At 40.5% G+C, this 22,750-nt stretch overlaps 1 protein-coding gene across 2 annotated transcripts in view; it reads left to right on the top strand.

The window, feature by feature from the left end:
- tiam1a (TIAM Rac1 associated GEF 1a) overlaps positions 1–22,750 on the top strand; it is a 301,399-nt gene that overhangs the window by 154,588 nt on the left and 124,061 nt on the right. For both annotated transcript variants that reach the window (XM_060833501.1, XM_060833502.1), the window contains exon 10: positions 18,913–19,080. In XM_060833501.1, coding sequence (XP_060689484.1) covers positions 18,913–19,080 — 168 coding nt within the window. The remainder of the gene's footprint in view (positions 1–18,912; positions 19,081–22,750) is intronic.

The following is a 22,750-nucleotide window of genomic DNA, read 5'->3' as shown; positions in this document are numbered from 1 at the left end:
GACCCTTCTTGATTCTAGCGTTTCCTGAAAGGTCATCACTAACACCTCCACTCTCTCTCCAGCTATCTCCCTTACCACTATGGGGTGTCGTCCATCTGATCCAGATGATTTACCTACCTTCAGGCCATTCAGTTTTTCTAGTACCTTCTCCTTGGTGATGGCCACCATACTCAGCTCTGTCCCCTTATTCTCTTAAATTTTTATCTCTTCCACAGTGAAAACTGACGTGAACTAATCATTCAGTTCCTCTGCCATTTCCTTGTTCCCCACGACGATCTCTGCAGTGTCATTTACCAGCAGCCCAATTTTCCACTTTTGTCTCTCTTTTGCTCTTTATATATCTGAAGAAACTCTTAGAGTCTTCCTTTATATTACTGGCTAGCTTACCCTCATATTTAATCTTCCTCCCTTTTTTGTTGTTCTCTGTCAGTCTTTGTAAGCTTCCCAATTGTCTGGTTTTCCACTTCCCTTCGCCACATTATATGCTCATGATCGGATAAATCTCTGTGAGGTCCTCCTCCCCTCTCCCCCTCCCCACCCCCAGCATTTTTTTAATGTAGGGTTTGGATTTTAAATTAGTGGCAAATGGGTATTGGTGTTTTTCGTGTGAAGGGCTTTAAATATTAATTCGGTCAGCCTTCCTGGAAGCTTTTTTGTGCATCCATGAGCATTCGTAGAAGTTTGTTTATGCTGTGATGGTTTATGTCCAGAGAGAGCAAACATTAAGCAACTTAGCTTAGCAGAAACTGGGATGTTTACAAAACAAATTTCAAAAGATCTTGAGTAGTTGCATTTAACTTCAGTCAGGTACTTACAAGTGTAATTTTACCCAGAAAAAGGATATTGTTTACAGCAGTTAAGGAAATGAGTATTTCAGTTTAATACAGACCAGGAGTGTTTGTTCAGAAATCTGTATTGTTATTCAAAACTGAGAAAGCTTATGGTACCCGTTGTGAGAGTCGAAGGAAAAGGCTTCATAGCTCATGGAACCAGAACTGGAAAGGAGCTGTTCACTACCGTCTACAGATTTGATAGGGAAGTAATTTCCTGTATTTTTCAGCAACTATAAAGCAATGGTGTTGGGAGTAAATTAAACTTTATTCTGACCTGTATTTCGAAACTTTCAAACTGCATGCAGACAGCTTGGTTTGTTTCCTTTTTCTTTGACTTCTGTGATAAAGTTCATTGTAAAAATAAAATTGTTTTTGTCTTGGTGAAAGATTTTAATAAATCCCCCAAAAATGTGCATCAGGCTACCTTGTTCAGTTGTAACATCAGCTGAGATCAGAACAATTGATTATTGTTGATAATTTCATCTAACTTTCTTTTCTTAAGTTGAAATTAGCCTGGCTCAACTCATTACATAATCATCGTTAAGCACATTTTCTTCCCACTTATTTTACATTACTGCAGAATCAATAGAGACGGTAAGATTATATTTTATGAAAAATGTTCTTCAATCTTAAATTTAGATAAATTTGAAAAGAGTATTAATGTTAATTTTCTGAGTAGCTGGGAGGCAGAGAAACATATTTTCCCTGTTAGTACACAACCTCCTCGACATAGAACAACCAATTTGGAATACAATCTTGTGGGCTGATTATGTATCCCAAACAGGAGCATGATTTTCAGAGGTTCTGCACTTTTAGGGTTACTTGAGTTGCTCTGAAATCATTGGTCTCTATTTGCATTGGAGTTCTCGATGAATGTTTCTGACAGTTAAGTGGAAGTCAGTTGCACAAGTGAAATAATTGACTTGTCTTCTGTTAAATGTGCGCTAAAATAAAAAAAATTGAAGTGTCCAAATTCCAGTAATCTAATTTGAATTAGTGAAATTGTAAAACTAAATTACATAAAAAGAAAATATTGTGAATGCTAGAAATCTGAAATAAAAACAGAAAATGCTAGAAGTACTCAGCTCATTTGATAGCATCTCTGGAGACAGGAAGGCAGTTCACGTTACATATTAATGACCAACTAGATTGTACAGTCTTTTGGTTCCTCAGTGTAGAAAGAATTGAATTCAGCATAGAAAATATGAAAGAGGTTGATTTTTGTATGTATTAAATAGTTCAGGCAAGGCATTTTAGGACAGACAATTGCTCAGGGTCTTCAGCAGTGAACCTGAATGCCTAGCACGCATATTAAGTCACAACCATGTGCTGCAATACTGAATTTTCTTTGGTTCAGTTAGCAGCTGTCACTTTTGTTAATTTGGTTTATATTTTAAGGCATGATGTGAAGGTGCCGGTGTTGGACTGGGGTGGACAAAGTTAAAAATAACGCAACACCAGCTTCTAGTCCAACAGGTTTATTTGGCTAGCTACCTGATGAAGGAGCAGTGCTCTGAAAGCTTGTATTTCCAAATGAGCCTGTTGGTCTATAACTTGGTATTGTGATTTTTAACTATACTTTTAAGATACAACAATCTTAGGGATTTCATAGTTTTGTTGTTGTGACCATTAAATTATCAACTATCATTGTGCTCTGAAACTAATGAGAAAGTGAGACTTTAGAAATGATCAGAATAGCTTCAAAGTCCAGAGGCTGCAGTCAATGGGTCTACAATGCTCCCAAGTGTGCACCATTGAGGCTCCCACAGATTGTTCTCTCCCGTGTAATCGCACTTAATGCTGTTTGTTTTGTTATAAAGTCCCTGGAAAACATTGCACCTTTGTGAACAGAGTATATCTATATTTTAATGGTGTACTAACTTCATAATTTTGGCTTAAAACATTTTTTAATTTGTGAAATATCCTTTCTGCGATCAGTAAAAATGACACTTTTTTTTAACAAATGTTTTAAAAGTTTGTGTTAATTTTATATTCGGTTGTAACATAATGCAGGGTACATTTATTTTGTTGCCAAGCATTGAACAGTCTGAAGATATGCAGGTTACGGTGGATTGGCCATGCCAATTTGCCCGTAGTGTCCAGCGATGTGCAGATTAGATGGATTGGCCATGGAAAAATGCGAGGTTACAGGGATAAGGTAGTGGGGTAGGTTGTTCTTCTGAGGATTGGTGTGGACTCGATGGACCGAATATGATTCTGTGATTCTATGATTGATGTTAAAGGTGCAGCATAATAATTTATTTTGACAACTTTATTTCCATCTGGTTGTCTGCTTTCTGATCATACTTTATCTGCCACCAAGACATTCCCATGACTTAGTGACAGATTTAAACTGCTGATAGTAAAGGTGATAAAGTAATTAAAGAGATAATTAAATGTTTGACACCTTTCTTCAAGACCAGTAAGAGAACTATTGTTTCGCCAGTGACCAGAAAATGCAGAGTAATGTCATGAGGTGTCATCTGAGATATAGAGGGTTGAATACACGCACCAGCAAGTTCAGGAACAGCTTCTTGCGGCCGTCATTAGACTGATGAATGGACTTTCCAGCCTCCAATAATGCTGACCTTGCTAACGTTGATGTTGCCAAGCGCACGTCCCATGCAATGTAACCTGTACACCACTGTCCAAGTTTTGTTTACACTCTATGATCTGTACATCCTTGCTTACTGAGATCTGCTTGTACTGCTCACAAACAAAGCTTTTCACTGTACTTCAGTACACATGACAATAAATCACTCAATCAATTAACCATCAGTGACTCTCACCTACTGATCTGACTCTTCAGATATTGGTTCCTATTTCCAACTCAGATCTGGCAAATGGTTGCCACTTTGGAGTTTTAAAGTGAACTTCTGTGCCTGGAGCTTTTTGAACTGAAGCAGCGTAGTCCAGTCCTTGAATCCATACAGGAGAGTGAACTGGTACTGAATTCACATCATCTTTGTGCAGCAGTAGCTACTGTATTCAATGTATAAAAGGCCAAAATCACTTTGCCACCTGCTGGAAAGAGTTAAGGAGGTTGGTTGTCTGTTGAGTGGGGGAGGGCTGCCAATTGGGTAAGGAAGGGGCACAGGTGGCAGATGGATGATGGAGCTGGAACTGCAAATAACCCTCATTGGAAGGAGTACTTGGAGGATTTCCTTAACAGAGACTCCGACCTTGATGTGGGTGCTCTTGACCGCCAGTACCTCAATACAACACACCAGCCCAATATGAGATTGAAATGCCATCAGATAGTTGAGAACCAACAAGGGTGTTGGTGCAAATGAAATTCTCCACCTGTGTCCTGAAATATGGCACAGAACTACACTTGGCACAAATACATGACCTCATTTTCCTTACCTGGGCAAAGAAGAACTTGCTGGAGACTTCAAGACACGAATTTTGACCATCTTTTGGAAGGGAAATGAGACCATAATTCTATTTGTTTTAAAATAGTGATGGAAAAGGATAGGCCAGATCTAAAAGTTGAAGTTCTAAGTTGGAGAAAGGCCAATTTTGACGGTATTAGGTAAGAACGTTTGAAAGCTGATCGTCGGCAGATGTTCGCAAGTAAAAGGACGGCTGGAAAATGGGAAGCCTTCAGAAATGAGATAACAAGAATCCAGAGAAAGTATATTTCTGTTAGGGTGAAAGGGAAGGCTGGTAGGTATAGGAATGCAGGATGACTAAAGAAATTGAGGGTTTGGTTAAGAAAAAGAAGGAAGCATGTCAGGTATAGACAGGATAGATCAAGTGAATCCTTAGAGTATAAAGGAAGTAGGAGTATACTTAAGAGGGAAATCAGGAGGGCAAAAAGGGAACACGGAATAGCATTGGCAAATAGAATTAAGGAGAATCCAAACGGTTTTTACAAATATATTAAGGATAAAAGGGTAACTAGGGAGAGAATAGGGCCCCTCAAAGGTCAGCAATGTGGCCTTTGTGTGGAGCCGCAGAAAATGGGGCAGATACTAAATGAATATTTTGCATCAGGACTTAATGTGGAAAAGGATATGGAAGATATAGACTGAAGGGAAATAGATGGTGACATCTTGCAAAATGTCCAGATAACAGAGGAGGAAGTGCTGGATGTCTTGAAACGGCTAAAGGTGAATAAATCTCGACCTGTTCAGGTGTACCTAAGAACTCTGTGTGTGTGAAGCTAGAGAAGTGATTGCTGAGCCTCTTGCTGAGATATTTATATCATCGATAGTCACAGGTGAGGTGCCAGAAGACTGTAGGTTGGCAAACATGCTGCCACTGTTCAAGAAGGGCGGTAAAGACAAGCCAGGGAACTATAGATGGGTGAGCCTGACCTCAGTGGTGGGCAAGTTGTTGGAGGGAATCCTGATGGACAGGATGTACATGTATTTGGAAAGGCAAGGACTGATTAGGGATAGTCAACATGGCTTTGTGCATGGGAAATCATATCTCACAAACTTGACTGAGTTTTTTGAAGAAGTAACAAAAAAGATTGATGAGGGAAGAGCAGTAGATGTGATCTATATGGACTTCAGTAAGGTGTTCGACAACGTTCACCATGGGAGACTGATTAGCTAGGTTAGATCTCATGGAATACAGGGAGAACTAGCCATTTGGATACAGAACTGGCTTGAAGGTAGAAGACAGAGGGTGGTGGAGGGTTGTTCTTCAGACTGGAGGCCTGTGACCAGTGGAGTGCCACAAGGATCGGTGCTGGGTCCTCTACTTTTTGTCATTTACATAAATGATTTGGATGTGAGCATAAGAGATCCAGTTAGTAAGTTTGCAGATGACACCAAAATTGGAGGTGTAGTGGACAGCCAAAAGGGTTACCTCACATTACAACAGGATATTGATCAGGTGGGCCAATGGGCTGAGAAGTGGCAGATGGAGTTTAATTCAGATAAATATGAGGTGCTGCATTTTGGGAAAGCAAATCTTAGCAGGACTTACACACTTAATGGAAGGTCCTGGGGAATGTTGCTGAACGAGGAGTACAGGTTCATGGCTCCTTGAGGGTGGAGTCGCAGGGAGATAGGATAGTGAAGGCGGCGTTTGGTATGCTTTCCTTTATTGGTCTGAGTATTGAGTACATGAGTTGGGAGGTCATAGTGCGGCTGTACAGGACATTGGTTAGGCCACTGTTGGAGTATTGCGTGCAATTCTGGTCTCCTTCCTATTGGAAGGATGATGTGAAACCTGAAAGGGTTCAGAAAAGATGTACAAGGATGTTGTTATTGTTGGAGGATTTGAGTTTTAGGGAGAGGCTTAACAGGCTGGGGCTGTTTTCCCTGGAGCGTCGGAGGCTGATAGAGGTTTACAAAATCATGAGGGGCATGGATAGGATCAATAGACTAAATCTTTTCCTTGGGGTCGGCGAGTCCAGACTAGAGGGCATAGTTTTAGGGTGAGAAGGGAAAGGTATAAAAGAGACCTGAGGGGCAACTTTTTCACGTAGAGGGTGGTACGTGTATGGAATGAGCTGCCAGAGGATGTGGTGAAGGCTGGTACAATTGCAACATTTAAGAAGCATTTGGATGGGTATATGAATAGGAAGGGTTTGGAGGGATATGGGCTGGGTGCTTGCAGGTGGGACTAGATTGAGTTGGGATATCTGGTCGGCACGGATAGGTTGGACTGAAGGATCTGTTTCCATGCTATACATCTCTATGACCAGTTGCAGTAACTAAAGAGGGTTCTCACTACTGTCTGTGACAGGAAATATCATTGCAAACATCCTCCTCAATTACCTGCAACCAATGGCTGAACAGTTTATAAACATTGCTTTTGAATTGGCTAAACAATATCTGCCCAGTTGTAGATATGTTTCTTCAAAGGTGATGGTCACCTTAGTGACACCTGTTTCTCCTTGTCTTCCCATTTGTTCTTTAGCATGCAAATTATTTTATAAGATCAAGCGTATAACCACTTGAACCTCCTAGTTTACCAATTCTAAATTTTTACGAAAATAAGGTGGCACCAATAAGCAGTTGGTATGCCTGCTCAGAGTATGCAATATTACCTCCTTAAGATCATCTGTCATCCCGAATGAAGGCAGCATGGTGGTTCAGTGGTTAACACTGCTGCTTCAGTGCCAGGGACCCAGGTTTGGTTCCACCCTTAGGTCGCTGTTTGTGTGGAGTTTGCACATTCTCACTGTGTCTGCTTACATTTTATCTGGTTGCTTTGGTTTCCTTGAGTTGAAAAATGTGGTGCTGGAAAAACACAGCAGGCCAGGCAGCATCCGAGGAGCAGGAGAATCGACGTTTTGGGCATAAGCCCTCCTTCAGGAATGCTTTGGTTTCCTACCACAGTCTGAAGAAGTGCAAGTTAGGTGGATTGGCCATGCTAAGTTTGCCATGGTGTCCAAGGATGTGAAGGCTATGTTGCATTTCCCATGGCGAACCAGGGTTACAGGAATAGGATAGGGGACTGAGTCTGGTGAGTTGTTCTTCGAAGGGTCAGTATGGACTTGTTGGGCCAAATGATTTTCTCTACTGTAGGGTCTAGAATTCTGAGAGGAGAAATTGAGGACTGCAGATGCTGGCAAAGTCATGGTTGAAAAGGGTGGCACTGGAAAAGCGCAGTACTACAGACAGCATCCAAGGAGCAGGAGAATCAATATTTCGCGCATAAGCCCTTCAGGAATATGGTAGGGGATGGGGAATGAGAGCAAAATAGGAGGAAGATGGGGGAAAGGTAGGTGTAAGCTGATAGGTAGATGTAGTTGGGGGGTAATTGTGATAGGTTGGTGGGGAGGGTGGAGCAGATAGGTGGGATGGAAGATGGAGGACAGGTCAAGAGGACAGTGCCGGGTGAAGAGTTGGATCTGGGATGATGTGGGGAACGGGAGATTTGGAAACTCGTGAAATTGATGTTGATGTCGTGTTGTTGAAGGGTCCCAAGGTGGAAGATGAAGTGTTTTTCTTCCCGTTGGTAGATGGCTTTGAATTGGCAGTGGAGGAGGCCCTTTGGGAAGTGGGAGGGGCATCTAAGGTGGTCTGCCGCATGATGGTGGGTTGTTTGGTGCGTGTCCCCGAGATGTTCCCTGAAACATTCCGCGAGTTGGCAGACACGGTAGGTGAGGTGGACGGATGTGCAGGAAAATCTCTGCTGGATGTGCAAAGATATTTTGGAGCCTTGGACGAGATGAGGGGGAAGGTGTGGGTGCAGGTTTTACACCTCATGTGGTCACAATGGACAGAAGGGTGAGTTGGTTGGGGGGCACGTGGACCTAATGAGGGAGTCGCGGAGGTAATGGTCTCTGCAGAACGCTGGTTGTTTTTTGGCGGGGAGGAATATATCTTTGGTGGTGGAGTCTTGGTTGTAGGTGGCGGAAATGTTGGAAGGTAATGCGCTGTATCCGGAGATTTGTAGGGTGGAGGGTAAGGACCAGGGGAATTCTACCCTTGCAGTTGGAGGGATGGGATTCGAGGGCGGAGGTGTGGCAAGTGGAGGAAATGTGCTAGAGGGCATTATTGATCACTTGCAAGGGGAAATTGGGTCCTTGAAATAGGAGGGCATCTATTTTAAACCCACCGACTCCCAAAGCTACTTCCTCCCACCCCCAACTCCGTAAAAACGTACTCCCAATTTCTCCGTCTTTGCCGTTATCTACTCCCAGGAGGAGCCATTTCACTTCACATCCCAGATGTCCTCTGAATTCAAGAACAGCAATTTTCTTTCCCATGCGATCAACAATGCCCTCCAGTGCATCTCCTCCACTTCCCACACCTCCACCCTTGAACCCCACCCTTTCAACTGCAACAAGGATAGAACCCCCAACCCCCCAGTCCTTGCCTTCCACTCCACTAATATCTGGATACAGCACATTATCCTTCACCATTTCAACCACTTACATCAGACCCCCCTACCAGAGAGAGATTTTCCTTTCCCACCCCATCTGCATTCTGCAGAGACCATTCCCTCCACAAATCCTTCATTAGGTCCACGCCCCTCCACCAACCCACCCTCCACATCTGACCCCTTCCTTTGCTGTTGCACAAGGTGTAAAACCACTACCCACGCCTCCCCCCTTGCTTCTGTCCAAGGTCCCAAAGGCTGTTTTCACATTGGAGATTTTCCTGCATGTCCACCCACCTCATCTACTGTGTCCATTGTTCTTGATGTGGTCTCCTTTACATCAGGGAGACAGGATGCCAACTCATTGAACTTTTTAGCGAACATCCTGTAACACACACAGACAGCATCATCGCCCAGTGGCTGACCACTGCCGCCCCCCCCCCGCCCCCGCCCCAAAGGACTTACAAATCCTGGGCAATCTCCACCACCAAATCAAAGCCACCCGCCAACTGGAGGAAGAATGCCTCATCTTCTGCCTTGGAACCCTTTAACTGCATGGCATCAACATCGACCTGACCAGTTTCCAAATTTTCCCTTATCCCAGATCCAACCTTCCAACTTGGCGCTACCCTCTTGAAATGTCTTACCTATCCAACTTCCTTCCCACCTATTTGCTCCACTCTCCCACCAGCTGATCACAATTACACCCCCCCCACCTGCACCCATCTATTGCCTTCTCGACTACCTTCCTCCCAGCCCCACCCGATCCTCCCTCTCATTCCCCCTTCCTCCTCCACATTTCTGTTGAAGGGCTTGTTCCTGAAACATTGATTTCCCTGTTCCTCAGATGCTGCTTGACCTGCTGCGTTTTTCCAGCGACACACCTTTTGACTACCATTCTATGATACATCTAAGCTTATCAAAGTAGCTACAAGGCTACAGTATTCAGTACAGAACCTAACTCCAGCACACGCACAAATATCCGTAGGCCTATATACATTTTATGTACAACAGAAATGTGGAGGTTGTTTAGGAAGCACCTGCTAATAGTGATGAATAGGTTTGTCCCACTGAGGCAGGGAAGGGATGGTAGGTTGAAAGAACCTTGGGTGACAAGGGATGTGCAGTATCTAGTGAAGAGAAAGAAGGAAGCTTGCTTAAGGTTGAGGAGGCAATGATCAGACAGGGCTTTAGAGGGTTACAAGGTAGTCAGGAAGGATCTGAAGAATGGACTTAGGAGAACAGGAAGGGGGCATGAAAGAGCTTTAGCAGGTAGGATTAAGGAAAACCCTAAAGCGTTCAACACTTATGTGAGGATCAAGAGCATGGCCAGAGAGAGTGCAGGACTGATCAGGGATAATGGAGAGAATTTGCCCCTGGAGTCAGAGGAAGTAGGGGAGGTCCTTAATGAATACTTTTCTTCAGCATTCACTACTGAGAGGAACCTTGATGTTTCTGAGGACAGCATGAAACAGACTGATGTCCTGGAACAGGTTGATGTTAGGAAGGACAATGTGCTAAAAATTTTGAAGAACATAAGGATAGATAAGTCCCCCGACCCAGACGGGAGAGACTCTAGGTTACTACAGGGGCAAGGGAAGACATTGCTGCGCCTCAGGCGATCATCTTTGCATCCTCGCAGTCCACTGAAGTAGTGCCAGATGATTGGAGAGTGGCTAATGTTACTCCCTTTTTCAAGAAAGGGAATAGGGATAATCCTGGGAATTACAGATCAATCAGTCTTATGTCAGTGTTGGACAAACTATTGAAAAGGATTCTGAAAGACAGGATTTATAATTACTTGGAAAACTATAGTTTGATGAGCGATAGCATGGCTTTGTGAGGGACAGGTCAAACCTTACTGAATTCTTTGAGGATGTGACAAAACTTGATTAAGGTAGGACCGTGGATATGGCGTACATGGATTTTAGCAAAGCATTTGATAAGGTTCCCCATGGTAGGTTCATTCAGAAAGTAAGGAGGCATGAGATGCAGGAAACCTGTCTGTCTGGATACAAAATTGGCTGGCCCATAGAAAATAGAAGGTGGTGGTAGATGGTAAGTATTCAGCCTGGAGCTCAGTGACCAGTGGTGTTCCGCAGGGATCTGTTCTTGGACCTCTGCTCTTTGTGACTTTTATAAATGACTTGGATGAGGAAATGGAAGGGTAGGTTAGTATGTTTGCTTATGACATGAAGGTTGGTGAAAATGTATATAGTGTGGAGGGTTGTTGTAGGTTGCAACAAGACAGTGACAGGATGCGGAACTGGGCTGATAAGTGGCAGATGGAGATCAACCTGGAAAAGTGTGAAGTGATTAAATTTGGAAGGTCGAATTTGAATGCAGAATACAAAGTTAAAGGCAGGATTCTTGGCAGTTTGGAAGAATAGGGGGATGTTGGGATCCATATCCATAGATTCCTCAAAGTTGCCAAACAGATTGATAGGGTTGTTCAGAAGGTGTGTTGGCTTTCATTAGCAGGGGTATTGATTGAAGAGCTATGAAGTTATGCTGCAGCTCTATCAAGTCCTGGTTAGACCATACTTAGAATATTGTGTTCAGTTCTGGTTGCCTCATTTTAGAAAATATGTGGAAACTTTGGAGGGGGTGCAGAGGAGATTTACCAGGATGCTCCCTAGTGGGTATGTATTGTGAAGAAAGGTTGAAGGAGCTAGGGCTTTACTCATTGGAGCGAAGAAAGGTGAGAGGTGACTTGATAGAGGTGTACGAAATGTTGAGAGGCATAGATAGAGTGGATAGCCAGAGACTTTTTCCCATGGCGGATATGTCTATCATGAATGGGGTTAGTTTCAAAATAATTGGAGAATGGTTTAGGGGAGATGTCAGAAGTAGGTTCTTTACTCAGAGTGATGGGGTCCGTGGAATGTTCTGCCAGCGCTGCTAGTAGAGTCAGATACATTAGGGGCATTTGGATAGGCACATGAAAGATAGTACAATGAAGGCTTCCTAAGTTTGTCTGATCTTCGATTAGGATAAGAGGCTGGCATAAACTTGAAGGCTGAAGGTCCTGTCCTGTGCTGCACTGAACTATGTTCTATGTTGTAAAACCAAACCATTTTAAAGCAAATCTGTGTTGGAATAAGAGCCTTTTTGCCACTGAATATACTCGCATGTGTTAGTCCAAGTTTACATTACCCTCAGCGAGAGAACAGCATCAATATTTTTCATCTTACTTTTAACCAAGCTTTGTTTTCCCTGCAGGAACTGTTTTATAACATAAAATTTAATTCCTTGCTTGGTCACATCAGAATTATCCATAATTTAACTCAATCCTACAAAATCCACAAATGTTGCTGCTCAAGTGGGACTTTTCCACCAGATGAGCAGGAAACTATTCAACCTGTGTTTCCTACAGTCTAGACCCAAGGCCACCACAACACTTATTGAGCTGGGGCATACAGACACAGGATGAGGAAATGGAAGGGTGAGTTAGTATGTTTGCTTATGACATGAAGATTGGTGGAGATGTGTATAGTGTGGAGGATCGTTGTAGGTTATGCTTGCCAGCACTCAGCCTGAGCTCCAAACCGTCATGAATATATTCACAGGAGTGTATAGGACAATGTGTCTTCGGCTCAACATACTGAAGGCTAAGGTTCTTGACCAGCCTGCTTCCTCCATGCGATTATCAGGAACCATAGCAAGCTATTGGATGAGATGGATCAATTCTCATCTTGGGGTCCTCTTTTTAGCAAAGACAAAAGTCAGTGATGAAACTCAACATTGCCTCTTGATGACATTGTAGCCTCAGTTATTTGTGGAACATAGTGTTTGATGACCAAGATCTCAAACCTGACATCAATTTCATGGTTGACAGAGCACTGATGCTACCTGCCCTTTTGTATGCTTCAAAAATGCAGACAATGCACAAGAGATACCTTAACTATGTAGAGAAATGTCACCAGCAATGCACCCACAAAATCCTGCAAATCCAATGGCAAGGTAAACACCACAATATCCATACCTTGAGACCAACATTGAAAATAACTAATGCCTTGATTCTGGCAATCAGCAAGTTTAGGCAGGCCACATCATCTGCATGCCTGACACTCTGACTTTTATTTGACAAATGGTTACCAGGAGGGAAGAGAAAACATTGAAGCCTCTCCGGAAAAATTGCAACATCTCCACTGACTCATTGCAATCTTTTGTCCCAAACCTCCAAAACTGGAGAAGAAGCAGCACACTCCAAGGTATCAGGAGCATCGCCAACAGGCCCAGGTGGAAACCACATGTAAACAGTGGAAGGAGCATGAAAATCCAAACATTCCACACTCTCACTCTTGAAAAACAATTTGGCCAACTTTTGGCAGGGTGTGCTGGCACTGGACTGTTTAATCATCCCAGGACTTGTTAACTCCAGAGTGGAAGAAAGTCATCCTTAGTCTTGAGGGATTGCCTAAAGAAGACAGGTGGCAGATTGGTGGGGAGTTAAGATATCAGCTGGGTTCAGGTATGATAGGTTGGCAGGTAAATGGGTGAATTCTTCAGATATTCTGAAGCTGTTGGATCAGGGACAAAAGTCATTTGGAAGATAATTGGGTGGGAGGGTGAGTCTGAGGGGTGTTGGGGGATTAAGAATATTCCATGTGCTGGGGTCATTTCACATTAGAATTTTCAACCTCCCAATAATTCCTGTAGTGCATGCTGGGTAAAAACAATGACTGCAGATGTTGGAAACCAGAGTCTAGATTAGTGGTGTGCTGGAAAAGCACAGCAGTTCAGGAAGCATCCGAGGAGCAGGAAAATCAACATTTCAGGCAAAAGCCCTTCATCACAAATATTCCCTTTTGCCCGAAACGTCGATTTTCCTGCTTCTTGGATGCTGCCTGAATTGTAGTGCATGTGGGTCAAGATTACGTCGTGATTTGAAAGAGGAGCTCCAGTCTATGGCTTAGTACTTTCCCAACTTGCTAGTGGATGTTCATGGCCACCGATAACCGACCTTATTTATGTCGAGGGAGAAATGGTACAATTTCAGTTCTGAACTCTATAACTTATTGAACAGTTTTGCTACTACAAAGATATTGAGACGGTTATAATTTTGTTAAGTAAATAATCACTGAGGCACAGCAGTTATAATTTATTTAGAATTCATTGTGAAGAAAAAGAACTGAATTTTTAGCAAGCTATAGTTGCCACCTAGTGTTTGAAAAGATCAATGGCTTTCAGTAACTGGTGCTTTTCACTGACCAGCAAAATGGCTAACCACCTCTGACAAAGATTGTTTTCAGAAACAGCATCCTACTGATACTTCCAATGTGATGTAGAGTTGACATCACATTGCAATCCTGGGAAAGTAGCCTTGTTTCAAAGTATCTTGCTTTAAAGATCTGTGATGTTACAATGCTGTTAGATCTGAAAAGAACCCCAAGTGACCGTTACCTGTTTTCATACAAAGGAATTTTCCAGGATTAGTTCTTGGCCAGCTGGTGGACTGCTTCATGCATGCCGGCATTACATTTTATTTGACTTTTTTTTGTCTGATTACTTTAACTAGGCAGCAGTTTTGGATGCCCTTTTTACAATCCTCAGAATGGCACAAGATCATGGCTGTCTAATCTGACTACTTCAGTTGATAAACGTGTTTCACAAAATCAGTTCTGCCATAAGTACAGAATATTGTTATGTGTTCGAATAGCAAATTTAGGTTACTATTGAGCATCATCATTGGAAAGTCTCCAGTGGTAAAAGTGCAGAGGTGAGGAGTTTGTGTGTTTAGGTACTGTTTCAAATTCATTGGTATTGGATTTCATGTCCCTTATGTGATGTAATTGGATTTCCTACCTGACAATTAAGTTACAGGTGAATAACCTGGTAAGGTAACTGTATGTCTCCTTGAGGTATGAACTGGATGTGTGGTTTTTTTTCTACCTGGCAAGTGTGAGAGTTCATTATTTTCAAAGGTGCATCAAGTTGATACTAGATGAGGAAAGTCTTGAATTTAATTGTGAAGCTGTTATATTTTATGGTTGGATGAATGTCTGAGCAGAAGACAAGCATGCTAAATGCCTTTTAACCACCTTGTCTACCTGTGAATCAAATTTCAAACAATTATGTACCTGAATCCCGAAACCCCTCTGTTCTACAAAAGTACCCAGGGTTCCACCTTTAATTATACAAATACTGCCCTTGTTTGCATAGCTAAATTGCAATACCTCACGTTTATCTAAATCAAACTCCATCTGCCACTCCTCAGCCCATTGACCCAATTGATCAAGCTTCATAATCCGAGAAACTTTCTTCAGTGCCATCTGCAAACTTATTAACCATATTTGCATCCAAATCATTTATATAAATGACAAACAAAAATGGACCCAGTACCAATCCCTGTGGAACACCATTGTTGGTCACATGCTTTCAGTCCGAAAAGCAACCCTCCACCACCATGCACTGTATCCTACCATCAACCCAATTTTGTATCCAATTGACAAGGCCTGCCTGAATCTCATGTGATATAACTTCACTTATTGGTCTATCATTTGGAATGCCAAAGGCTTTACTGAAATCCAAGTAAATAACATCAACCACTCTGCTCTCATCAATCTTTTTGGCTACATCCTCAAAAGACACAAATAAGTTTGAGAGACACAATTTTCCCCTCACAAAAGTATGGTGTTTATCCCTTATCAATCCTTGCTTCTCCAAATGAATACAAATCTAACCTTTCAGAATCATGTCCAACAACTTACCACCACCAAGGCCAAACTCTCAGATCTATAGTTTCCAGGCTTCTCCTTACAGCCTTTTTAAAACTATGGCACAACATCAGCCACTTTCTAGTACTTCCTCAAACGTGACACTGTCGGGAAACACGGAGTCCATAACCAGTTGCTACTTAAGATGGTGGGGAAAAAAAATCAAATTACAGCAAAGCTTGAATTTGAATCTTCAAGTACATTTCTTGGCCAGGAGCTTAGTTCTGCATAAGTGGTTTATCACAGAATAATACATTAACTTGGTTATAGTCGGTGTACACCTTTCTAACAGCAAGGCATGTACTCTACTTTGCAGAAAACCTTGCTTTGAAATTTAAAAAAATATCATGTTATAATTTTGTGCAACAGTTTGAAGGTTTTGATCAAAATAATTCAGCCTTTAAAATGAATGCAGTCTATTTAAAACAATCAAGTGTGTAACGTCCACTGAAATGACTAGCACCAACTCACTCACCTAGGAGCAAAAACAGAATACAAGAGAAACATTTGTGAGATTTGTTGCTCCACTGGAATATCAGCAGAGTACCCCATGTGACCTCTCTTATCTACTATGATTCAAGACTCTGTGCACCTTGAAGTTTTAGCTTTATGATGTTAATCATAGAAAATATTAGAAGCACAACAGAAAAAATAAATTTTATTTGAAAATATATTGCATTTGGTAGTTTAATATTGTCACAACTCTTTTTAAGATTAATTTTTATTTATACTTTTACATCTTATATCACGATAGGTGTTCATAGGTTCAAATGCCATATTAAGCATTCCCCTTTTGTCAACACAATAAATACCTAAAACTTCATGATTCCTGTAATATAGGGGGTCTATTTTCGGTTTTGCATGCAGCCATACAAAGCCTCCATTCTAAGTTCACTCAGTCATTTATAGATACCAAGAGTTCCCTTACTGCAATAGACTCCACCCCAGAGGTATAGACTGTAAAGGTGATCTTTATTCCCCTCAAAAGCTTTTACCTCATAATGCTGTTTTTCTGCATGCCGGAGGTAGGCAGCAAGTGTCAACTTGCCTTGTGAGGTAATTGCTCTGTTTCAGAGCGAGAGATTTTCAAGTTCAAACCTTACTCCAGGGCTTAAAGAATGATCCTAAGCTGACACTTCAACATAATACAGAACAAGTCATGTATTTTCAAAGCATTATCTTTTCTGCAGAGATATTTAACTGAAGCCACACCTGCATGTACAGGTCAGAGTAAAATTTCCCAAACCAGTTCACATTGAAGAATAATTAGATTACTTACAGTATGGAAACAGGCCCTTCGGCCCAACAAGTCCACACCGACTCGCCGAAGCGCAATCCCCCCAGACCCATTCCCCTACATTTACCCCTTCACCCAACACCACAGGCAATTTAGCATGGTCAATTCACCTAACCTGCACATTTTTGGACTGTGGATGAGGCCTCTTCAGAGTACTTTGTGCATTTCTGGTCTCCCTCTCATAGGAAAGATAGTATTAACATGGGGAGGGTTCAGAAAAGATTTACCAGCAACTGGGACTGGATTGAGGGCTGACTTTATTGAGGTTTATAAGCCATGAGAGGCACAAATAAGGTGAATGACAAGGGTCTTCTCCATAGGATGGGTGAGTTCAAAACTAAGGGGCATATTTTAAAGACAAGGAGAAAAATTTAAAAAGGACACGAGAAGCAACTTCTTTTGCACAGAATGGTTCATGTGTGGAATGAACTGCCAGAGAAAGTGGTGATTGCAGGTACAATTACACTGTTTAAAAGAATTTGGAATAGGAGTATTGCAGGCAGGTGGAATTAGTTTAGTTTGGGTATATGGTCAATGTGGACCGGTTGGAACTAAAGGTCTGTTTCCATGCTGTATGACTCTATTTGGAGGTGAGTGGAGTGGGAAACTTTGTGCATAATGTTGCACTGAAAAAACTGATTTGATTGTCTTTGATCTCCACCACAAACTCCGTGGCAACTGTCTAAAACTGAGCAAGAACATTCACAGGATTTTGGGTAAAAATGTACCCCCTCTGAGATGGCAAGAATGATGATGTACAAGGTTTCTTAATTGGATAAGAGTTGAAAACTCGTTTTTGTCATTGCCAAAAAATTGTTTTTCAGTTTGCTCATGGCATGTGGGTGTTGTTGGATGGCCAGCATTTATTACCAATCCCTAGTTGTCCTTGAAAAAGTGGTGGTGAAATGCTGCAGTGTACATACTGTAGGTTTACCCATAGTACCATTATGTAGGGAATTCCAGGATTTGACTCAGCAGCAGTGAAAGGAGCAGTGACCCTGATTAAATATTCACATTTTAGATGGCGAGCTTAGAATCTTGTCTATATTGCAAAGTTGATTTTTATGCTTTTGAGTCCTCTTATTAGTCCAGCTTGCTGTTTTAGCCTCACACTTTCCTGTCCACCACTGAAAAAAAACCTGACAGCACAAAAACTCATACCTGATGTTTTGTCAGCACCCATTGCAGCTCACTAGCTGTGCTGACCATCTAGCTTCACTTTACATCAATATGCTTCTTCAGCATAACCTACCTCCGTGGTCAGTGGGCACACTCTTTGGGATCTTTATCCATGTAAGCAGTATTATCACTAGATTGTTAATCCAGAAACTCAGCACATGTTCGGGACCTGAATTGAAACAGTGGAATTTGAATTCAATAAAGAATCTGGCATTAAGGGTTTATGATGTTAATTGTCAGAAAAACCCCATCTGGATTCATTAATGTCCCTTAGGAAAGGAAACTGCTTCCACCTGGTCTGGCCAACATGTGACTCCAGCCCCATAGCAATGTGGCTTGCACTTAATTTTCTCTGGGCAATTAGGGATTGACAATAAATACTGGCCCAGCCAGTGACACCCACATCCCATGAATGAATTTTAAAAATACTTGGTTTTGGCAAAACAGTCGGCTCACAACAATATCTTAATTGTTCTTCACTGAACAATTTCAGTCTTATTGCTTATGTTTTTGAGCTGAAGACAGCCAGGATGTAGAATTATAGAGGTGTGATTTTTAACTTTGTACACCCCAGTCCAACACCGGCATCTCCAAATCATCGCTCCATATTGTTCTGGAAATCAAGGAATTTCAGGTCGTAATGACTTCCATTTTAAAAATATCTCCCAATGATTTAAAAAAAACGTAATTCAGCAGCCTGAACTTTTAATAGTACCTGTAAATTTCCAACTTGCAAGCATGTAATGTTTGGTTTTAGCAACTCGACTGAGAAAAATGTTCTGTTCACAGTTGCCAGCATCCTCCTGGGGCAAAAACAAAGTGAAAACATCAATAGAGTTATTTCTTTTTTAAAAAGTTGATATTGATTCCTTTTTTTTAAAAAAAATGTGATTTTTTTTATTAAGTGATCGTGTAAATCTTCTATTTCAACATTATGGCGTTAATTTGAAGTCACAATGCATATGTTTGTATCGTATTGCATAAAAATTGTGAAAGCATGTCTCTGTATTCATGTACATGAAATCTTTTTGTATTCACTTATCTATTATAAAGAAAGAATTTGAGTATAGGTTATTACTGGCCTTTCCTACAGAGAGAAAAGAGCCTTACCATGACTATTCATCCACACACACGTGAAAGTGACAACTGGGTTACTGATTTCCTCATGCCTTCATGGGTCTGTTTACCAGATGATCGACCCATTTTGGTTGTTGTGCATCCAGGAAACTCAGCACAGGACATTCTTGAAGAGGCTTGTAAGGTATGTCCAAGATTAATTCTCTGTACACTCTCACCAAGTAGCTATTAGTGGAGTCAATTGCAGATGACGTTAGTTTGAAATCTCGTTGTTGGCTCAAGGATCTCTCAGAACGTTTAAACATTGATTCCAAGATAAAAAGGTTATTACAGTTTCAAAAGCTTGATAGTTCATAATTTTTGCTCAACAAATCTTTTGCTTAAGTCAGTTGTTTAATTTTGATTTTCTTCCTGTGATTGAAATTGCTATTTTTTTCCATGTTGTGAAGTCTCCTTTTATATAATTACCTTTAAATTACCTGTTTTTTATTATGTTTTCCTTCACAGCACCCAATGATTAGCTTAACAATATCTAAGTTGCCAATCATTTATATTCTTACTCTGTATATAATAATTGATAGGATCGTAATTTACTGTTATATGTATTCATGAAAATACAGTCAAGCATGTGTAGGTGTATACTCTGTGGTTTAAAACATAATCTAAATTACCCTGTTATGTGTGAGTTTGAAATATGAACATTATCAGTATGAGCAAAATAACATTTATGTGTTAAATATTATTGCATAATGTGCTAAAATAAGTAATGTACAAAAACCGCTAACAATTGTCTGAATGAGAAAAGAGCCCTTGCTGTCGTGTTTGGACATAACTAATGCTGTCGCTAAGTTTATCTTTGCGTGTGCAGGAATGAAAGATAGGATGAGTTTAGAAAAACATATCACATTTCTTAAAGGTTTTCTTTCCCACAATATTTCATGTTTCTGCTATCTATTTAATTTTCATCTGAAATTTTAAAATTCTGACTTCATTAAAAATCTAACATCGGGGAGGATTTTTCATCGATCGAATGAAGTGTCGAAGAAAACAGTTTCCATTTCCTTTAATTAATTCCCCCATTTTTTTTTAAGCTAACTGTAGCTTTTGCTGTTGTATAGATGATGGAAATTTTAAAGCACATTTAATCGTTTAATTTAAACAAATTACGTTTCAATTTGTACTGGTTTTGCAACACTTATATAACATCAACATAAAGGTAATCCTTTGTATAATAAATCCCAATCCATCAGTATGCTTTTTCACTGTTGAGGATAGTTGAGTCATTTTTTTTCTACACTCCTGTATGAGGTAGGGTTGTTGCACAGGTATAATAGGCCTTCTTGCCAAGTCACCATTGCTCATGCTTGAATCCATACAGAGAGTGTCACCATGTTGTTTAATCTTTAGGCATTTTCTTCTAAATAATCTGTCCTTGAGATGTTGACAATGTGGGTAAAGCTGTATTTATTAACCGTCCTTAGTTGCTTTTGAGAAGGCCTGTTTGAACCTCTGTCATTTCAGAGTCATAGTGATCTACATCATTGCAAAACCTTTTTTGGCCCATCACATCTATGTCTTTCAAAAACAACCACCTAACTATTCTAATCCATTTGAAGCATTTGACCCATAACCTTATATCCCTTGGCACTGCAAGTGCAAACTTGATCACTTCCTGTTATGAGTACTTCTATCTCCATGATCCTTGTCGGCAGTGTTTCAGATTCCCGCCACCCTCTGGCTGTAAAGGTTTTTTTCTCACATCCCCTCTAAAGCTTCTGACCCTTAGATTAAATCTGTGCCCCAGGTAATTGATCCCTCCATCAAGTCGAAAAATTTCTTCCTGTAAATGCCCCTCATAATTTTATACATCTCAATCATGTCCCCTGTAAATTTCTCCTACTCTAAGGAAAACAGCCCCAGTCTGTCCAATCCCCCCTCTTAATGGCACATCTCCTCTGCATGCTTAAGGTCCATGTATTTCCTGCTTCTGTGATTGTCAGCCATAGGGAATTCTCAAAGTTTTGCTCAGCAGCACTGAAAGCACAATGATACCTATCTAATTCAGGTGTGCGAGTTGGACAGAAACTTGGAGTTGCTTGTGTTCTTTTGATGTAACTCTCCTTGCCCTTTGTGGTTGAGGCCACGAGTCTTGTCTATGCGATAAGCATTACTTGCAGCCATAGAGTTAGTATTGAATGATGTGAATATTGAGTTCAGTGATAGGAATTGTGCTGTCCCGAAGTATTGCACTTGTCAATTTATACATAAGATTATCAAACTTTGAATTTTTTAAATCTGCAAGTTCAAGTATAAATACACTGTTGTCTTTATATGCAATGTGGTTTCAAAGTGAATGAAATTATATTTGTGTCACAAGCCCCTCTTTCTAGAATACACTTCATTCAACAGCTGTATTTCAACACCTTTAGTAAAGGTGATGTTGAAAAAGGGTAGTTTGTGGGAAAGAATGCCATAAGCACAACATTTTTAATCATCAGTTTTAATTTAAACAAATTACATTTCTTCTTATACTGATTTTGCAACATTTTTACAGCCTTGACATAAGGGTAACTTACAATAAATCCCAATCCATTTGTATTCTTTTTCTTTGTTGAGGATAGTTGAGCCGTTTTTGAGTGTTCTGTATGCAGTTTTTGTAAATGTCAGAAAACAATGCTATCTTTAGTGTGAAAACAGTCATAGTTAACTTGAAATATGCCTGACATGGTCTGAATCACCATCAGCTGCACATCAATTTGTGTATGTATGTTTCGTCATTTATGACTTTATTCATGAAATATGTAAATATGAATATAGTTTGTTACAAATTGTTCTGATGCCGCCTTCCATGTTATAACTTCTTGTTACCTGTGTTTTCTTTCCTGTCTCCTGCATCAGCTCATGCACATATACCTTTTTGTTTGATCTGCATCTTCTCACTTCAAATCACAATGTGAGTTAAGAACCTGAAGAGTTCTGGTACAGTAGTATGATTCAGATGTTAAGCAATCAAGCATTTCATTACAGACTTTTAAGAGTCAGGCAATCCTATTTAAAAGTTTAGTGTTAAGGTGTATAGTGGGTGTGGGGCAGGAACACTCACCCATGACACCCATTCAAATTTTATGATTTAAATGGATAATTGGTGTCATACAGGACTATGTACATAAATATACAGTCTTCTTTATTTAATTAACTTGACAAGTAATTTTAAAAGCCTGCAATGAAATTTGGGATGCTGAATAGTTAGTTCCAGTAGATGCACTAAAACATTTTTTTGTAAATGTTTTGCAAATTATTAAAATTGTTTATTATTTAACCTTTTAACTATTTATGGCATTTGCTCAGTAGGTCACTTTGGAAATGTAACTCTTCTCTATATATGCATAAATGGTCAATTAATATCTATTAATTATAATGTGTGTAATATGCTTCAGTTATTTTTGTAACATTGCTTTTCCTTTTGAGTCAACAGTCCCATTATTTATATTAAAAGTGTTCCATCCTCACTAAGAAGTGAGGTAGGGGTTGGGAAGTTTCAGTCTGAGACTGTTTCTAGAATACTGAGAAGCCTTTGTAATGATCTGTTTATGTTATGTTGATGAAAAAAAATCCTTAAAAACTTTGACCATTGAGGTTTCAAAACCTTAAGGTATAATTCAGCGAAAGCTCTATCAAGCAAAGTCTAAATAATGGCCTACTTGGATAATATATGGTATATTGTAAAAAAAAACACAAATTAGTGCAGATAAGATTGTTACACTTATCATTTGATATTGCCGGTTTTTGGTATCATTTGGCAATGTCTGCTGAGCACTGTAAAATGAATATTGAATAAAGCAATGGCTATAGAT

The sequence above is a fragment of the Hemiscyllium ocellatum genome, chromosome 12, assembly GCF_020745735.1.
Source record: "Hemiscyllium ocellatum isolate sHemOce1 chromosome 12, sHemOce1.pat.X.cur, whole genome shotgun sequence".
Taxonomy (NCBI): Eukaryota; Metazoa; Chordata; class Chondrichthyes; order Orectolobiformes; family Hemiscylliidae; genus Hemiscyllium; species Hemiscyllium ocellatum.
Note: the sequence above shows the minus strand (reverse complement) of the source record. Positions and strands in the feature narration are given on the sequence as shown.